Source organism: Rhamphochromis sp. 'chilingali' (assembly GCF_963969265.1).
Source record: "Rhamphochromis sp. 'chilingali' genome assembly, chromosome: 1".
NCBI classification, from domain to species: Eukaryota; Metazoa; Chordata; class Actinopteri; order Cichliformes; family Cichlidae; genus Rhamphochromis; species Rhamphochromis sp. 'chilingali'.
The window spans coordinates 42,735,872-42,756,873 of NC_137929.1; the positions used below are offsets into that span (position 1 = coordinate 42,735,872).

A 21,002-nucleotide genomic window follows, 5' to 3' on the forward strand; every position below is an offset into this window, starting at 1 on the left:
GCACTCGCTAACTGCATGCCAAAATATGCAGACTGGGCAAGCTTTAGCTAATATTCACACACTGGTGTGTGCTCCTGTTGAGCAGTGTGTGAGTGTTACACAGAAAGCACTTAGGCAAGGAAAAAAGTGAATGGGAGAACGAGGCTTGTAGTACAAAGTGCTTTAAGTGCTCAAGCAGATGCAGTGCATTTACAGCCCTTTTCCCTACTGATTGGTGGTTACCACTAACAGGTCTCTAGGCGTGTGTGACTGCGTGACCGGGTCTTTAGTAATCAAATTCCATAGCGACCTCCAACCAATTGCCAACCAGTCTCTAGGCCTCAGTGACCTTGGGGAAAAGGGTAGTGCTTAACCGACACAACCCATACACCACAGCAGACACAGGTGTGGTGCATGAGGTAATGAACACTGCCTCAGTCTCTTGAGATTAGTGATCAGAAGAGGTTATAGAACCAAAAGCAAAACCAAAAACAAAAGCAAGCACCTATGCTAAGTAGATTACAGGCACAAAGCTTGTTAGATAACAAAAAAGCTACCGAGCAGCCTCGAGCTAAATCACACAGAAGTATGAAACAGAGAGAGGAGTGCTGCTTACACTACAGCTTTACTCATGCTCGCTGATCCCCAGCACAGCCGATCCCTGAAGTCCAGTTTGTATCTGGTGTGATTGCTGCACGTGGGTTGGGGTGTGGAGTCGGTAGCATTTGTACATGTTACAAATGTAGTGTGGTCACTAACCTTGCCCAAGCACGGACCTCAAAAACGTTCTTAACCGCACAATTTCTAAATAATTAACGTTTCTGTGCTCCGCCAGAGCGCTTCTTTAGAAACATGCGTGTGCATTAAAGACGAGGAGAGTGCGCGTGACAGGAAGGAGCTGAGATGCTGAAGTGAGATGGAGCGTGCTTGGGCCTGCATCGGAGACGGGGAGGAGGAGGGGCCAACTGTGCTCGGGCACGGTGCGAGGTAACCAGGCCTAGTATGAATTAACTATAAATCATTGAAGCTCTCACAGCAAATGATTGGTGTTGGAGCTGGATAGCAGAACTAGGACACCGCTGCAATCGGTGACAGCTGAAGGTGAGACAGAGGAGGAGAAGTGAGGATGGAATCAGCAACACATGAGGGGGAAGAGCGCAATGACCACAGCTGTAACAGCTTTCCTCACGGAGTCCTGCAGGGACTGCTTTAAAACTCCGTGGGGTGCATTAAGGAACTACCTGATTAACCCCTTAATAAATATAGAGAACAGTTATTCCAAAGATATGGCCACAGAATAGCAGATGCCAGTCGCTTCAGACACACAATCATTTTCCATGCCCTCTTTTATCCTCCACTAATGTGGTTAGTAAACAGGTCAGCCACAGAATGAATGCAGTGAGCGCAGTGTTTCTGAGCTGCATTCAGTCCACCACTCTGTGTGTGTGTGTTGTGAAAACTCCCCTCGCACCCCTCTGCGACCCTCACAATTAAATGTGCCGACCTCAGCGCAATTGCAACAAGTCATCCAGCAGAACCGTGTGACCTGACACTGTCACACTTACAGCACACAGGCAAACTGGGCCTCCTGGTGCAGGGTTGGTGGGCGGTGAGCCCCGGATACTGGGACGAAGGCGAGGGGAGACGGGTCACATTAAAGCTGTGGATGTGATGCCTCACAGTGTCCCAGTTTCACTGCTCCCAGTTCAAAAATTGGGGAGGTGGAACGCGGCGAGCTCAGGCGAGAAAATCTGCTGGTTCCAGCTCTCTGACTCCTAAAGCTGAGGAGCTACATGCTAACAGTAGAAACATCAGAAAATCAGAATCTCTGGTTTAATTTGTATCATTTTTGCTGCGCTGGACGTTTTTGTGCTTGATTATGTAATTTACTCAAGGAAAAATAAGGCCTGTGCAGACTTGCCTTTTTTTAGTTTTATCCATTTGTGTCACTTTAACTGTTGGATCTCATTTTGTGTTGTAAAAAAAAAAATGAAATTTTTGTCCTTAAAACGCACTTTTCAATTTTTCAATTCAATTCAGTTTTATTTATTTTTAAAGACAATAATACAATGCAAGTGAATAAGATATACTTACTTCCTGACAGTGTTTGACCTCAGCACTGCGTTCCATCCTACTCAGCACTCATCATTTTTGAAAGACTCCTCATTTAAATAACTTTCTCCACCACAGCTGAAGCATATTTTGTGCTCATGACATTTTGGTAAAACTATATTTTTCCCCATTTCTGTTACTCTTCGCTTCTAAAAAATGAAATTGCTTTACAGTTACTAGGCCTAGTCTAAAGATCATTAGAGACAGCATATCTCGCCTTTTAAAATACTAACAGAATATTTTTAAATTAGCAGAACTGAAAGAAATCCCCTTTGTTTTGATAAATTTCCAATTAACTACCCAACAGTTACAGTTATGTCATTACAAAGGCTCTTTAATTATCTGCACAATGGGTGGAGAGAAAAGAAAAAACCTTCAAACGTGGCTTTTATTCCTGTGTACACGCACTGCTATCAGCTGATTTAAGCTAGCTGTGCAGGAAGGGAGGAGGAAAAGGGTGAAGTGGTGGGGTGGGTGATTTTGTCATTTTTAATGCATGAAAGCACAAGAGCGTGACAGTAAACTGCGTCGTGGACATATTTATAGCACTTCCACAACAACTTTGGCTGTTTGCAGGCATCCGTGCATGCAGACAGCATGCTAAAGCAAAGCTAGCGAAGACCTTAGAGGTGAGTGACCCTGGCCCAGCAGCCTGTCAGCAGTGCTGAACGGTCAGGCTCAGGGCTTCTATTTCACAACGCCCCGTCGTTTTCTTCTACTGCAGAGCTGCAGTGTTACAGACGACGTGGAATTTGTTAAAAGCTGAAGGGTTCATCATTCTCATTATTGCACTGCACATGTAACAAGTACTTCCACTGACAAACTGCTCTTTCCTTAACGATGTGTGACACGCTCACAGCTGAATGTTCTGCTCTAATGTGGCGATGAAGGCGTTCATGCAAAAAAACCCGTCTAAGTTCAAAGTCAGAGCTGCAACACAGCAGACCATCCATCCCACACAGATTTGCTTTTTCTGGCCAAGTGAAACGCTGCTGCACAGCAGAGCACCGTCAGACTCACAGGAAGCGGGGAATTGAGTGCAATCCAAGCTGTCTGTCGAGCAGCAGTGTGCAAGCCTCAGCCCACAGAAAGCTTCACTTTACAACATTACATTTTCCACTTTTTGATTACGGTAACTCTGGCAGAAAACACCTCAGACACGCAGAGCTGCAGAACACGGGCCTCCTCTGTGGAGCTGAAAGGCGACATGTTGTCACGACATATTCGATGAAAAATGACTCGTATGGAATAACAGAAAACTCAATAATTGGAGGTTTTCAAATTTACAGATGTAAGTAATTAAGTAAGTGTGTTACTTGGTTTAGTAGATGCAGAAAACAGTGATTTCATAAAGTATTAGATCAAGTAAATTTGTAAAATCTTACATTGTAAAAAAGTAGGAAGAAAATACTTGAATTATAAGGTCAAGCACCCACCATGTCGCCATGGTGACTGCTCCCATCTTTTAAACAACAAGAGACAACAAATTTATTAAAGCAATGACGTCCTGTGATACAAGTACACGCTCACTGCTTTCATAGGAGATAAGGAGGTAAGATAATCAAATGCACTTGATTAAATGATCATCAGCAAATGTGAGCGCCGCTGTAGCACAAGTTTTGGTGGTTTGGAGCATTCAGGTGTGCGTTACCACAATAAACAATCCTACCAGGAGCGCACGTCCCAGCACATTCACCCAAAATTCAGACTATGCAATATTCAGAGAAACTGCAAACAACCGAATTCAATTTTAGCTTTTATTTATATAGCATCAAAAGACAACAGTTAAAAGTAAAGACCCTATAACAGAGAGAAACCCTCAATAATCAAACAACCCAAGGGCAACATCTCACACTCTAAAACTGGGTCATGCAACAGGACAACGATCCCAGCAGATCTACAACAGAATGACTGAAAAAGAAAACATTTCAAGGTGTTGCAACGATCCAGACCACAACCTGTTTAAAACCTTCAGAGAGCCGTGCATAAATGAATGCAGTGGCTCTTCCCACTGAGAACAGAAGCACTCAGGTCCTGACGACCGGGTGAGAAAACAATATCACATTCTGCAGATTCTGAGGGAAAACACGGCCTGGAAACGCATCCAGCTGAGAGAGACAAAAAGTAAATATTTCCTGCCAACAATCTGAAATAATTTCCCTAAAGAACGGTGCACCAGAAGTAAGTTAATAATAAATGGACTCTGACAGTGCAGCCAGCAGGAGAAATCAAGTAAGAAACGGGGAATGTGAGGTTTGTACACACAGAAAACAGCAGAAAGATATAAAGAACAACATCTATAACATGCAAATCAACTAAAAAATTTACTTTCAACCACTTTAGGCTTGGTACATATTCGACATGCAGTCATTGATCCATCCATCTTCTTCTGCTTACTCAATTCCAGTTGGAGCCTATCCCGGCTATTATAGCGTGAGAGGTGGGGTGCACGAGGACAGGTCACACTCATATTCACCCTACTAGCGCCTACTTAACTAGACTCGACTCTGTTTTGATCATTTTCCATTACAACTGAGTACCACCTCAATGTGGGTAGGGTTGTTATAGCAACGCAGTCTAAAGGCCCTTTTCCATTAGTACCTACTCTTATTGGCTCGCCACTGATCGCCACGAATCGACTCGGATCAACTGGTTTTCCATTATAATCCAGTACTACCTAACGTGCGTGATCGCCATTGTAGCAATGCGTCCAAGCGTCCTGCGCCGTAATTAATATGCAACACTAACGCTACAAAAAGTGGACGTTGAGGCAAAAATATACCTGCTGCTCGGTCTGTGGCTTTTCATTAGACTCGGGGATCAGGGTGTTGGTTTTTGTAGCCATATTTCTCATTGCTGGGTTTCAACAATGGTGGTTTTAACTTTTATGAACGAGATGGTCTCATGACTCATCGAGTGACGCTACTTACCAGCTAATCAGTGGGATGCAGTCTGACGATGGCACATTTTAGTAGCTGCTCGGATCGCTTGGAAACCCGGGCAAGCAGGCACTAAAAAAGTACCTGGTACCAGGTACTACAACCTAATGGAAAACACTGCTTTCTTTTAAGTTGCCAAGTGAATATTTAAAAAACATATTTGAGCAGAGCTCTGTTTATGTTTTAAGACAAAAATAAGACACTCATGAGAAGTAAATGGGGCAGTGGCTCTAAGCGAATATGATACAACCACCTTTAAGTAAGAACAGAGCATGGAAAATTCACGACAGCCAGATCCTATTCAGCATGTCAGATGGTTATTCAAACAACAAAAAAGCCCAAGAGTCCACCTCTAAGCGGCCACATCACTCAGCGTGAGTGCACCCTGAAGAGCCTGCTGTGTATCTTCAGAAGTAATTCAAACCATTAACCACAACTGAACACGTGTTGGAGGGAAAATCCGAGGAAGGCAGAGATCTGTTGCAATAATACAATAAAATCCCCACTTCCTGTCACCTGGAAATGTTTAAAGCTGACCAGCTCTGGTTCAGAGGCAGAGAAACAGGCTGGAGGTTCAATACCAGAACAGGCCCCTCAGGGAGGAAAGAACAGCAAATGCATGTCTGGAAAATGAATAATGTGCCTTCTACTGGAGAAAAAAAGAGGATCCCCTGAACGGCTGACTCCTGAAATACAGATTTTGGTGAAAACACGGCACTTCCTGATGGAATCCTAATCATCCTCTGAGGCAAACGTGGGAGACTGAGGGTTAAATCTCTCACAAAGTCAGAAAAAAAACACGCACAACTCATCTAAGATGGAAGGCTGTTTCCAGCTGGAAGCTACCCATTTATTTCTGCAGGGATGAAACTGAGAGTTCAAGCATCAACATCACTGAATCAGAGCTAATAAGCACTCATATGTGACTTTTAGACAACAACCTTCATTTGAATCTAGGGGGCCGTGAGGTCTCTAAAAGACCAGAAACTCAGAGGAGTGAGGCACAAACAAAGGGCTGAAGCTATATTTGATCCTTGTTCTGAAAAGAACGCTCATAAACAGGCCTGGTGCTGAACATAAACACAGCCTTCATCGCAAAGCGTGGATAAAGGACGAGTCGAACTAACTTGTTTCTTTTATGAGATTAAAGGAAAGATGTGTTCCAGTAATTTTACTGTGTGTGTTATTCTGCTGGTCACATGCTGGAACACGGTCAGGAACAACACTCAGGAAGGCTGTGGTGTTTAAAGGATCCATGACACCACCATCATCCTGAACCATACAGGGCAGGATGGAGCCGTGCTTTCATGTTGTTTCATGCCAAATTCAGACTCTATCTTCCAAAAGCTGCAGTGGAAATCGAGACTCAGAGATTTTGGTAAATATTGACATGATTCAGGATTCATGACGAGAATCTCCTGTTCAGTCTCCCGCTTTATTGGATTGAGGTTTGGTGACCGTGGAGGCCATTTAAGTATAGTGAACCAGTCTGAGGTGATTTGAGCTCTGGGCCATGGTGTGTTATCCTGCTGGACAATATTCAAGTAGCCAGTGGTGTTTCGAAAACTCATCCAGCGGTGCAAGCCCGGCTAGCTCAGTCAGTAGAGCATGAGACTCTTAATCTCAGGGTCGTGGGTTCGAGCCCCACGTTGGGCGTTAGTGTTTTAGGACTTTACGGTCTAGTACAGATAATTGCTATAAAGTCTGCCTAATTGTGAAAGCTGTTAGTCAGAATGTATTAATCTGCACACTGTGTAATCCACAGTTCATCCAGTGTGCAGATTAATACATTAATACAAGCTGGTGGCTTAGTGGTAAATGACTGGTACTTGATAGGAGCTCTTGCAATGACTTCTTACCACTAGCCTCACTCACACACACAAGCTTTATTAACCAAAAGTTCACATTCAGAGGATTCATTGACTGTCAAGAATTTGTCAACATGCAGACTACAGAATCTGAGGATTCAACCAAAAACCTTCACAATTAGGAGACAACCTCCACACCAAGATTCAGTATGATGCCCAAAGCTTGTTTTTCAGCAGCTTACATGACAGTAAACTGATGTAAGTTCTGTCTTAAAAGAGAATCGCCCAACGTGGGGCTCGAACCCACGACCCTGAGATTAAGAGTCTCATGCTCTACCGTCTGAGCTAGCCGGGCTTACACAACCTAAACTACTTTCATTTCCAGGGGTACAACATACCATATAAGCAGGTCATCATCTTGACCACATCGACATGAATAGATGCATCAATTTACTGCCAGGAGGCTGATTAGATATTTGAATCACTGCAGGAATTTTAATTCATTACTCAAGAGAAGAAAATGCAAGTCTGGCTCAGTTCCCATGTAAAAAAAAGAAAGAAAAGAAAGGTTCTAACACACCAAAGTTCTAAGAATGACAAAATAATTAGTGGATCTACAAACAAATAAATAGTACAAAACACTGTGTAAGGATGGGCGGATGGATTTTTGCTAGATAAGCTCAACAAGTCTTAATGGATGTTGCTAAGTAATAGGCTAATAAGTAATAGCACCATAATGCATTAAGTAAAAACACTTAGGAAATAACTTCCTCAAAACAGACCTTAGTTTAGTGCCTGTACACATTAATAATGTATTTTCACAAGTGTTGTCTAATTGGCTGTAGTCAGGGCATCAGTAACTGTAAGTGGACTAAAAATACCTTTGGGGGAAAGGGGGGATTATGCATGTAAAAAGCCCTTGAAAACCAGAAAACTAGCCTTTGTGGCTACAGCAGAGCGCATGCCTTTGTCACCCAGCACAGCATCGCCCCTCCTTTGTCTTTGCTTCAAGCCCTGAAGTAACTCTGTGTACGAGTGTACGAATGTGTTTATGTGTGTACAGTTAGGCATCTGTGTGTGTGTGTTGTGCTGTGTGTCCCCTGTTGGAGCGTTTATGCTTATTTAGTGCTCACCGCTCTTCGCCCTTATTCCTCGATGATTCGCTTATGTAAGAAATCAGCGCAAGCCTCTCTGAGCACCGTCTCCAATGAATACAGCAGCTACACAAACGCACATAAAAGAAGCCTATTATCTAATCACTGTTCACCCAGGCTGGAGTCTAGACTTGAAAGGATTCACAGAACTGGACTCAGTACATTAGTTCATAACAGAGCACTTATTTTCAGTGGCCAAATCTTGAAGTCATTCCACTTCCTGGATCGCTTACACTGGTAGAGGCCTCACTTTAAGATCCTATCCAATCCATGCAGATAAAGCTGTTATTCTGATTGGCTGCTTAATGTAAACAGAAGGTTTGTACTAGAGGTGGGTGGGGCTTCGGTGCTCTGCACTCACTGACATCATATAGAGTTATTGGTAAAAAAAGAAAAAAAGAAATCTGAAACCAAGTGTTTAGAGAGGTCTAAAGCTACTGTCATCATCTGAGGATTGAACCACCAACCCTTGTCAAGGAGGAAACAACCTCCTCTATGCCCTGAACGATAAGACCTTCCACTTGATGCATCAGGACTCGGTGTTACGCCAAAGGAAGCTTCTCCTCTGCAAAGTGGTAGGAGTGTGGCCTATTCTACCTTCTGAGTAACAGATTGCACATAAGCCAGACTTTATAGTAATTACTTGTAGTTTGCTGAGCCCCTTTTCCATTAGTACTTACTCAGATCGCCACGATTTTAAGGGTTTTCCATTTGGTCATAGTACTTTGTACTAAATGGTGCCTGCTCGCCCGGGCTTCCAAGCAATCCGAGCAGGTCATGCAGGCCACCGATTGGCTGGTAAGTGGCGTCACTCAATGAGTGATTAGAGTGTCTCATTCACAAAAAATCAAAACATCCATTTCTGAAACCCGGCAATGAGGAAAATGGCTACAAAAACAAAAACACGATGTGGTAGATACATGAAAAGCCACAGACCGAGCAGCAGGTATATTGTTGCCTCGACGTCCACATTTGTTGAAGCGTTCATGACTCGTACCAATTATGTCACAGGATGCTGGGCTATGTTGCTTTGACAACAACCATTACTTGATTGTAATGGTAAACCAGTTGAGTAAATCCAAGGAGGTATAAATGGAAAAGGGGCATTAAACTGTAAACCATCCATAATAGGTTCTGTCTTAAAAGTGCAGCGCCCAACGTGGGGCTCGAACCCACGACCCTGAGATTAAGAGTCTCATGCTCTACCGACTGAGCTAGCCGGGCTTACAAAAGATTAACCACTTTTGCCTGTTTGGAACATATAGATACAAATAAACAACAGATTAAATTTTACTGAATAAATAATAAAGATTTGGATGACAACCAGACAAGTGTTTAATTCCTTTGCCCCACCCCATTTTTTGGACCATTATCCCCTGCCTCTTGCTTAAATAAAACATGGTAGAGAGCCAATAATGTGCACAAATCCCTCCAGGTGGCTGAGTTGGCTGGATTCACATTGCAGCAGGCCTCCATACTGGGAATATGAAATGAATTAATTAATTAAATTAAACACAGGAGCAACAGGAGCATCCTCGGGAGCAGAAGCAGCAAGAGAGGAGCCACAATAATAAAAACTTACTCATCTGGAATCTTTTTGATCTGACTGAGGCCTGTTTCACGGTTAAAGACATGAAAGCACAGCTTAATGGCCAATTTAAGTCAGTATGGACGTATTAAAATATCTGCAGGAATTCCAAAAATTCCAAAGTCAGGTACGCAGAGACAGAAAAACGGGGGGGACAGACACGTAGAGACAAAGTGGATCCTCTGCGCACGCTAATCCCCCCACACCCTGCACACCTCCTGCATAAGCCCCACTGCTCTTTTTTTCTAGCCGCCACAAGCTAGTTTGCAGCCAAATCCCACAACACATTCTCCCAACTGCTGACATTTTGTTGCAGCCAGTGAGAGAGAGAGAGGGGAGGAGAGGCACCTGACCAACCGCACTGGGAGAGATGGAGGGATTACAGGAGGGAGAAAATGGTGTGAAACCCGGCCGTCCTAAAGAAGCATGCAGCTCTTTCCTCTCGATTATCAAAGGGCTTCGTGTTTTCTGCGCGTGCAGCTCCGTGATGCAACAACAACAACAACAACAAATGCGCCCTCCCTTTCCCTTTCCCCCGTGTACCAGCTCCCAAGGGGAGCGGGCATGTGTCCACACCATCGCTGTCAAACGCAAAACCGATTTTTAGACGCCCCCTCTTACCTGGCTTCGGGCTCTCCCGTCACCTTCTCCTCTCCGCTTCTCCTCTCTCGGTTATTTAAACGCTTCTCACCGTTTCTCCTTCTCACCCTGCTCCGCATTTCATTTCGGAACGACCGTGTTGGAGGCTCGGGCCGGAGGGAGGATGGATGGTTGGATGGATGGAGAAGAGGCGGAGCGGGCAGAGGAGCGGAAGCCTTTGAAGTGGAGAAATCTGGGTCCCTGCTCGCGTGGACCGGATTTATGTCGTTTCCAAGGCAGCGTCCGTCTAACCCGATGACCGCCAAGCTGCAATCTGGCGTACTGAGAAACCACTTCCGATTTGTCCTTCAAAATAAAAGTCTACTCTTTTTTTTTTTAGGTTTCTTACACACAAGTAGGTAAAACGTATTCACACGGCGCGTTTCAAAGATACAAATCACAAAGTGCTTAACAATAATGTAAAGTAATAATTCTTCTGAAACTAAACTACATCTCATCATGTCCTTTAGTTTATCTGTTTTATTATTTACTCCCCACCTCCACCCCAGCCTCCTCTTCTGTGCGGACTATGATGCTCACAGAAGGATAGCAGCAAGAGTAAAACGTTTACAAGATGGTAGTGAGAGCAGCTAAACGCTGGTCTGCATAAATATATTTACCTACATTTTTTCAATCGTTTTAAGACCTTTATGCTGACAGCTGAGGCCCTTTAACAGCCGCCGTTTCTCGCTGCTACCTTCCGCTAGCTTGACGCAGCTGTCAAATCAGAGGGCTGCAGCAGATTGGCGAAAGAGCGCGTGCGCTGTCCGAAGCATTCCGACGATTGCCGGCGGCGGCCGAGGACCACCACCCACACTCCGCGTAGCAGAGCGGGGATGAGCAGGCATATATATATATATATATATATATATATTACACATTATTGTATTTACACAAAATGGAATCCCCAAACTGTTCCCGGTATACCTGACGTTTAGGACCTTTAAGCCTGTAGCTTGTAGCTATCTTCATTATCGGTTAGGGCCCCTCCTCATCCTTTTCTTCTTCTTTGGTGCAACCCTATAAATTTGGGGAACCTCTTCGGCCTCTCCCCTTTTCTACAGTTCCCCTGTGGGAGAGGTTGGTGTCATTTATTTTCCAACACTAGCTATATCTTTATCCACCCTGATGTTACTGATTGTGTGTTCTTAGCTCATCATTTTCATAATTACACCTGTCTTTACTAGATGCTGTGAATATGTGTATAAGCACTGTCTCTATCTCTCCCCCTACATACTCACTCTCTCTCACACACACACACACACACACACACACACACACACACACACACACACACACACACACATATATATATATATATATATACACACACACACATATATATATATACACACACACACACACACACACACACACATATATATATTCACACATATATATATATTCACACAGATATATATATATATATATATATATATATATATATATATACACACACACACACACACACACACACACACACATATATATATATTCACACATATATATATATTCACACATATATATATATATATATATTCACACAGATATATATATATATATATATATATATATATATATATATATATATATATATATATATACATACACACACAAACACACATATATATGTGTGTGCGTGTGTATGTATTAAGGTTAAGGTTGACTGTTGAAAGAGAAAAATGCTCTTCATATTTTTATCAATGAAATATTCTTTATCAATGACTAAAGACAGTATCTGCGTTGGTGGTTCTTTGTGTCCGGGGATGGGCGTCCAGGTACACACCGGCTCACTCCTTGGCGGCCGCTTATCGGGGCCTGGAGCCTGGGGCTCGCTCGGGCCACTTCGGAGGTGGGGTGCCCCCGGCCTCTCGGCCTGGGGCTCGGTCACTCAGGTGCAGCTGGCTGCCGGCGGAGCTCACGGGCGCGTCACTGCAACTCCCCCTGGCTTCTGCTCCGCGGCTGCTGAGTGAGCCCTCATCTGGGACTCTCCTCAGCTCTTTCCGGGACAGTGGCGCAGCTGCCCCTCTGTTGGTCTTCCTTGGTCTCTTGTGTTCTGGGGGCCTCTGGATGTCTGGAGTTTTGATCTCCTCCACACCTGCTTCACGCCCTGGAGGACGGGGCTGTGGCCCCCCCACACCCTCTAGCAGATTATTACATGAAGGAACCTTTTAAAAAAAACAAAAAACCAAGCGCGTCCATGCTCACAGGTGTACACACGGGTGATCACACCCACAAACTACACCCTTTTTGGCTCCTACCTCAAAGCACACTGTGTTCTGTTGATCTTATGTGCTGCACAATAATGTTTTTTTTGAAAATATTTTTATTGAAAAAAGAAAACAGTACTTGCAGTTACCGAAATACAATCAACCTTTCTTAATTTTCCTAAGTAAATTAACATATATATATATATATATGAAAAAAACAACAAAAAAAAACAAAAAAACTAAACACAACGCCCCCCCCCCAGTCCCACACAGATCAACACAACCATCAAACATATTAGAGGAATATAACAGTAACAAAAGTAGATTTAAACAGGCAATACCTCTAGACTAGCAAAATAAGAGATAAAGGGTTGCCACTTGTGAAAAAATTTGGCTGTGCAACCTCTCAACGTATATTTAATTTTTTCAAGTTTTAAAAAAAACATGACATCTTTAAGCCACCGGGAAATAGTAGGATACTTAGCAGACTTCCAATGCAACAATATTAGACGTCTCGCTAATAGGGATGTGAAGGCTATAATATCCCTTTGTGTGGAATCAAGTGTAAGTGAGCGAGCAGGAATCCCAAACACAGCAATCAGAGGACAAGGATGAAGAGTTACCCCAAGAACAGTTGACATAATAGCAAAATACCTTGTCCAGAAACCTTGTAGCTCAGGGCACAGAAAAAACATGTGGCTAAGGTGACAAGGAGAACCATGGCATTTATCACATTTATTTTCCACTTCTGGATACAATTCAGAAAGTCTAGACTTAGAGAAATGCACCCTGTGTATGACCTTAAATTGAATAAGTCCAAGACGAGCACAGGAGGTGGAAGATCGTATCCTCGTTATAGCCCGTTCCCAAGACTCCTCATGTATTCGAAATCCCAGTTCTTCTTCCCATGTACGCTTAAGCTTAACATTAGAGTGGTTACTAAAAGACAGAATAGCATCATAGAGTTTCGAAATGGTTCCTCTGTGATGAGGAACAAATGATAACGTAGTTTCCCACTGCTGTTCTGGAGGTAAAGAGGGGAAATTTGGGAAACACTTAGCAACAAAATTTCGAATTTGAAAATAGCGAAACAAATGGGTAACAGGGAGATTGTAACGAGAAGACAAGTTGGGAAAACTATCGAAAACACCATCCACATATAAATGTTTGAACTGTTTTATACCCTTGTCACACCACACTGAAAATGTCGAGTCCAAAAGTGAAGGGGGAAACAAATGGTTTTCGCTTAGAGGACCCGAGGAAGACGGCATTACAAAATTAAAGTGACGTCTAAACTGAAACCAGATTTTGAGTGTGTTAAGAACCACCTGATTATCAGTGTACAGAGAGGGTCTCACGGGTAAAGAGGAATAGAGCAAAGCCGGTAAAGAAGAGCCCTTACATGATGATAGCTCCAATTTACACCACGAGGAACCAGAAGATTTTAGCCAGTAGCAAAGTTTATGGATGTGAGCGGCCCAGTAATAGACTAAAAAATTAGGTAATGCAAGTCCTCCACTAAATCTGCATCGCTGCAGCAAAGTTTTAGAGACCCTAGGTGGCTTCCCTCCCCAAATGAAAGAACCAATAATCTTGTCCAGTGAAACAAAAAAATGTTTCGGCAAAAATAAGGGAATTGACTGAAATAAAAATAAAAATTTTGGTAAGATGTTCATTTTAACAACGTTAATCTTACCGATTAAAGAAAGGGGGAGATTACCCCATCTTTGAATATCAGATGTGACCCTAGATATAAGAGGAGACAAATTTGCTGATTTAAGGCCAGCTAGAGAGCGAGTCACGTTAATCCCTAAGTACTTAAACCCAGACGGACTGAGACGAAAGGGTAGATCGGACTGTTGAAGTTGACGTGCTGCCGTATTAACAGGAAAACACTCACTTTTCCCCAAATTCAATTTATAACCTGAAAACGAACTGAAGTTCTCCAGAATACTTAAAACAGCAGGGATGGAGCATGCGGGGTCAGTCATATATAATAACAAGTCATCCGCATACAATGATACTTTATGTGTAATTCCATTACGGATGATTCCCCTGAATACAGAAGAAGATCGCAATGTAATAGACAGAGGCTCGATGGCAATGGCAAAGAGTAAGGGAGACAAAGGGCAACCTTGACGACAACCACGACCCAGCGCAAAATAATCAGAGTAAACATCATTAGTATGAACACTGGCTTTAGGGGACGAATAAAGAAGCCGAATCCAGGAAATAAATTTATCACCAAAACCAAATTTCTCTAAAACTGCAAACAAGTACTCCCACTCCACCCTATCGAAAGCCTTTTCAGCATCTAAAGAAATCACAAGTTCAGGAAGTTCAGATAGACGCTTTGAGTAAATAACATTAAAGAGTGTACGGGTATTAAAAAACAATTGCCGTCCCTTTATAAAGCCATTCTGCTCTTCAGATATAATTCGAGGAAGCACATCCTCAAGGCGAGATGAAATTACTTTAGCCAATACCTTTGCATCGGCATTAAGCAGAGATAATGGCCTGTAGGAACCACAGGAGGTTGGGTCCTTGTCATTTTTGAGAAGGAGCGCTATGGTTGCTTGTGTGAAAGTAGGTGGTAATGAACCAGTTTCCAAGGATTCGTTAAACACAGACAAAAGCAATGGTGCCAATTTACCAATAAATGTTTTATAGAATTCAATTGGAAACCCATCCGGGCCCGGGGCTTTATTAGACTGCATAGCTGTAATAGCTTTTAATACTTCTTCAACAGATAATGGGGAGTCCAATTGCCCCGCATCATTAGCACCAATAACAGGGTTTGAAAGATTATGAAGAAATGCATTCATTTTAGCTTTATCCGTGGGAAATTCGGACCTGTACAACAAAGAGTAAAATGTTTTAAAGGTAGAATTAATTTCCAAGGGATCTGTAGTAATATTGTCATCAGAGTGTTTAATAATGGGGATCACACGCGAGGAGGCCTGACGTCGTAACTGATGTGCCAACAAGCGACTAGCCTTGTCACCATATTCGTAATATGAGCCACGACTGCGTAGTAATAAGTGCTCAGCCTCTTTGGTTGACATAAGATCAAATTCTGCTTGCAAATCAAGGCGCTGCTTCAGTAATTCTGGAGAAGGGTTCAGTGTATAACTTTGATCAAGGTTACTAATTGCAGCTATAAGTTCTTTAAGCCTGGCATTAATCTTTTTATTAGCACGGACAGAGTAAGAAATAACTTGACCTCTCAGGTAGCATTTAAGAGTCTCCCATAGCAGAGAATATGAGACAGAATCATCCTGATTGAAGGACAAGAACTCCTCAATAGAGCCTGAAATAAATTCACAAAATTCTTTATCCGCCAGAAGGAGAGAGTTAAATCTCCAAAGTGGAGGGCTACGTTTATGGGTAGAAAGATGAACATCCAATAGCAGAGGAGAATGATCAGATATTACAATACCAGAATAGTCGGAAGAATTAACACATGAATTAAGAGTTCTGTTGATGAAAAAATAATCAATCCTGGAATAAGACTGGTGGACCTGAGAGAAGAATGAAAATTTTTTGATTGAAGGGTTGCGAAATCTCCATGGATCAACAAGATCATTCTGTTTCATAAAATCTGAGAATGTTTTAGACATAGATGATTGAGTCAAATTACGAGGACTAGATCGATCCAAAATTGGATCAAAAACACAATTCAGATCACCACCAAGGATAAGCAAATGTGTATTCAGAAAGGGGATGTTACTCAGCAATCTATTAGCGAATTCAGCATCATCAAAATTCGGGGCATATACATTTACCAACAAAACCTTTTTCTGCATTAGGGTACCAGCAACAATGATGTATCTACCGTTCCTATCAGCGACAACATTGGTCAAAGTGAATTGAACTTTCTTATTAATGAGAATGGCCACTCCTCTAGCCTTCGAATTAAAATTTGAGTGAAAGACCTGACCTACCCAAGGGCAATATAACCTATAATGATCCTTAATGCGAAGATGAGTCTCCTGTAAAAATGCTATGTCAGAATTTAGACGTTTCAAGTGAGTAAAAACCTTAGATCTCTTAACAGGGTTACCCATACCTCTGATATTCCAACTAATGAATCTAAGAGGCATACCTGACCCAGCAATGCTGGGGTCTATATTTCCATTAACCATTTACAAAAAGGAAGAGGAAAAAGACCAAACCAAAATGCCAGTGGCCATGAAGAGCCGAAATGGGACAGCCCCCCCCCAACCCAACCCTGAACACAAATACACCCCCAAGTCTCCACAGAACAGAACAAAGGAGACAGCAGTGTACCCCCAAAGTAGCAAAAATGATTCACCGAAGTGACTGGACTAATTGTTGTCTAAATAAAAATAAAAGCGAGAGAGGGAAAAATAACCTCTCACCAACTTCTCTACAGCATAACAGTGTGCGCGTAACAGTAAACATGTTTTTTTTAAAAAGGGAAAAAATAAAAAGGAAACCAACCAACCAAAAAAAGATCTCACAGTACAAAATATGACTTCCTCAGAAGGAGAACTTTCCAACAAATCACCGAAAGTGCATAAAATTTAAAAAAACAAAAAACAAAAACAACATACATAAATAGATAAACAATTAAAACAAAAACAACCAAACAAAAAAAAATAAATAAAAATTTAACAGAAACGAAAAACAACTCAGTCCTATGCAAATCAATGCAGCAAGCTTGGAGAAGATTGTGCCGGACTGGTCCGAAGTTCAAGAGTATATTATATGATCCAGTTTCAATAAATAACAATGAAAATAAAAGGAACCAGCACACCAACAGTACAATAACCAGCACAATGGCCTAAGAAAACAATGCACAGGTGGCGTTAAACCTAAGGAGACCGTGAACCCTTAGCAGCATTACAGTATCAAACTGAGGAGCTAACGAGGCTCACCCAGAAATCAAAGTTTTGACATAATCACTGGCCTCCTCTGCCGAAACAAAGTCCTTCTCGACACCCTTATATGTGATGCGGAGTCGCGCTGGATGAAGCAGGCCATACCGAACACCGTCAATGCCACGGAGTTGCTGCCTGACCGTGTTGAATGCAGCACGAGCCCGTGCCACCCTGGCGGTGTAGTCGGGGAAGACTGAGATGGTCCGATCTCCAACTTTAATCTGTCGGCGTTCTCTAGCACGTCGTAAAATGTCGACACAGTCAGTGTGGTAATGAAACCTGCATACAATGGCTCGTGGACGGTCGCCAGGCTTAGGTGCGGGTTGGAGGGTCCTGTGCGAACGATCCAAAAGCGGCTCCTTCCCCAGATCAAATGCTTCTTTTAGCAAGGAAGCTACGGCGGCAGTGGTGCACGTGTCAGGGCCCTCCGGTACTCCCACTATCCTAACATTGTTGCGCCGCGATCAGGGCCCTGTTTCAGGAAGCCGGTTTAGTGGAAAAACTGAGTAAGTATACCCTGAGTTAACGAAAACTCTGGGTTTTCGGTTTCACAAAGCGAGTTCAGCTGCAGCCTGAGTGAGTCACTATGACGACACACTCCGTGAAGCTAACCTGCCCCCTAGCAGGTTTACTACAACTAACCCTGACTGTCTCCGCCCCTTTGTCGGAAACCTGACAGTAGGAAGTGTCGGACATGGCGTGCCACTTCCTTGAAGAGCCAGTAGATCGTGAAGCCCAAATTCTCCGCAGAGCTCTCCGCCGGGAGAGAGTGATCAGAGCGCGTTTGGACATTTTATCATTTCCTGATGATTTTCTGTGCGAACGTTACCGTTTCTCAGCACAATCTATAATTTATTTGGATAACATCCTCAGGCCATATATTACGCATGTGACACATCGCGGACATGCTCTCAGTTCATTGCATATTATTTGTATTGCACTTCGGTTTCTTGCAAACGGGAGCTTTCTGTATAATATTGGTGACGCTGAGCACGTTTCCAAGGCTACCGTCTGTCGGGCAGTCAGGAATGTTACAGTTGCACTGAAACGTCTCCTGTACTCGTCTGTGGTGTTCCCCGGTCATAGACCCACAAGATTTATCAAAGAGGGATGCCACAAAATTGCAGGTATCAGGATGACCAAAACTTAATGTATGATGTGGTGATACTTGGACTACTACTTAAATTGCACATTTATTTTCAGGGTTCCCAGGCGTGATTGGCTGTATAGATGGCACTCACATTCCAATCATTGCTCCTTCAGTAAATGAAGGAGACTATGTGAACAGGAAGTCTTTCCACAGCATTAATGTACAGGTACATAGTTCCCTGTAGCATTTCAAACTAACAAATTATTTCATCATAGTAATGGATGCTAATTTGTGTTCTCTGCACTGTGAAGATCATATGTGATGCTGCCAACATTATCACAAATGTGGAAGCCAAGTGGCCAGGCTCTGTCCATGACTCACAAATATTCCGTGAATGTACACTGAGCACAAAATTTGGACATGGTGAGTTGAGAATACTTTAAAATATATAAAGACCAATTGCTTCAGGGACATTTGAACTGAAGTGTATCCTTCTGTCTTAGGAGAGTTCACTGGCTACTTGCTTGGTGATAGGGGGTATCCATGTTTACCCTATTTGCTTACCCCTTACCCTGACCCTGAACCGGGCCCACAGCAGCGATATAATCTGGCTAATTGCAGGACAAGAGCCAGAATTGAAATGACTATCGGAATGCTTAAGGCCCGGTTCCAGTGCCTGCAAAGACTCAGGGTCACCCCAGAAAGGGCATGTGACATTATTGTGGCATGTGTGATTCTTCACAACATTGCCACAATTAGAGGAGAACACTGTCCTTCTGAACCAAACATCAGCAGTGATCCAAACCATGAACATCCTGACCCTCCCACGGACATACAAGATGGAAGAGCAGTCAGAGACACCATATGTCACAATCATTTCTTTTGACCCATCACCTCAACATGTTGAAAGAAGAATAAACAGATTTTTTGTTCAACTGGCTTTATTGGTCACCTGTGTTTCCTGTACACAAAGTATTAAAAGATGTACACCTCATAAAGTGTCTCTGTTGCTTCCTCCTCTGTAACAGCTGTCAATGTTTCTTCATTATTTTCCTGTAGTAAAGAAATAGACAACATTGCTGTTCTACTGTAAACTCATATAATCTGTGGAGTATTACTCACAACTGCATGTTGGTCTGGCTCAACAGGAGGCTGCACCAGATGCAGTACACCACCACCATCAACTGATAGAATATGAGGTTTATACAGGTCACTTATAACTTACAAGGGACCAAATGGCAATTAACAAACATACCAAGCACCTTACACTTCATTGTCATTATGCTCTCAAAGACAACCAAGGCTGAGGGAAGGCAAAATCAGTCGGAAAATAACTTCACTACAAAATAATTCATTATGGTAAAGAGTTTATCAAATGAATGAGTAGCACTGCAAAGGTGACTGTGAAGAAAGGATGTATGCACATCATGTATTATTTTGAATTTACCCCTTATGTAGGCACTTGTGTCTTGCGGGGTTATTGACTCAGAGGATGTCCCCGCAGAGATGCCTTCGGCCACAGGGCGCCCACTGTTTTGGCTGAGGGCCAACTGCTCAGCCTCTGTGAGTGGTGGTGGTGGAGGACCCCCACCTGTTTTTCGGGCCTCCGCTTTTTTTCTGTTGGCTATAACGGGCCACATTTGAGCATACAGAGTAAGCAAATATGTACTTGTAATGTGCTCAGATAATTTCAATAAGTGCTTACAGAAAGGAAATTAATGTAGCCTCTAACTGCAATTGATTTACAAACAGACCAAGCACTATGGCTCATAATACAATTACACCTTACCTGTTTGGACTATATTTTTATATTTCATTTTTACTTGCTGCCAGGCACGTTTGGGGCCTGTTGGGTTGCACCTGCGCTCACATCACATCACAAAATAAAATGTATAAAATAACAAATAAAATAACATATGATAAAATAACGTGTTAAATGGGTGGAAATCCCTAGATCAATGTTTATATTAACACTCATGCATTGACTCTGTCGGCTATGTTTTGCCATGCATGCTCCCTTTCTTTTGCAGCTGTGGCTGTGTTACTTTTTTCCGCGGAATTTGCATGTTATCGGCATATGCTGCCATCAGAATTTCGGCCTCAAGCGCTGTGAAATACATTGACCGCGCCTTCTTTCCCTCCGTCTCCATGGTGACTCGCTTAATCTGTGCTCCGCTTATCAGGGCTTTATGTATCCTCGTCCGCGCGCTTCACTTGGGGTTAAAGCAACTCCGCGTTGACTGAACTAATTGTTATCAGCCTTTCTGAAACGGAATATTCCGAGTTGGACAGTTCGGGGTTACTCAACCGTGAGTGTCGTTTTTCACTCTGAGTTTTCCAAACCGGCTTCCTGAAACAGGGCCCTGGACTCCAAATCTTCACACTTACTTTCCAGCTTGGCTACATGAGCTGTGAGACCCTTGATAGTGTTTTTCATCTCAGCTATATCATCAGAGCAGACAGTAAGTGCGTGCTCCATCTCCTTCACCGTACCTTTTAGCTCAGACATGGTAGCGTCATTTGCAGCTTTATCGATCGCCAGCTGCGTCTTCACCGCCTGCAGGTCGAACTTAATGGTA

At 42.9% G+C, this 21,002-nt stretch overlaps 2 protein-coding genes across 4 annotated transcripts in view; one reads left to right on the plus strand and one right to left on the minus strand.

Annotated features, from left to right (window-relative positions):
- The window catches only part of LOC308402449 (actin-binding protein WASF3), a 64,932-nt gene extending 54,473 nt beyond the window's left edge, over window positions 1-10,459 (minus strand). For both annotated transcript variants that reach the window (XM_080891315.1, XM_080891314.1), the window contains exon 1: window positions 10,202-10,459. The gene's annotated coding sequence lies outside the window, so the exon portion shown is untranslated. The remainder of the gene's footprint in view (window positions 1-10,201) is intronic.
- Window positions 10,460-17,817: 7,358 nt separating this feature from the next.
- LOC308404556 (putative nuclease HARBI1) lies at window positions 17,818-19,399 on the plus strand. Of its 2 annotated transcripts, none has more exons than XM_080894655.1 (4): window positions 17,818-18,460; window positions 18,537-18,649; window positions 18,735-18,846; window positions 18,927-19,399. In XM_080894655.1, exons 1-4 carry the CDS (start codon window positions 18,028-18,030, stop codon window positions 19,307-19,309), a joined length of 1,041 nt encoding a protein of 346 aa, XP_080750781.1. In that variant the 5' UTR covers window positions 17,818-18,027; the 3' UTR covers window positions 19,310-19,399. The 2 variants fall into 2 exon arrangements, with proteins under 2 accessions (XP_080750781.1, XP_080750782.1); XM_080894656.1 differs by having other exon boundaries at window positions 18,546-18,649.
- Window positions 19,400-21,002: the final 1,603 nt, after the last annotated feature.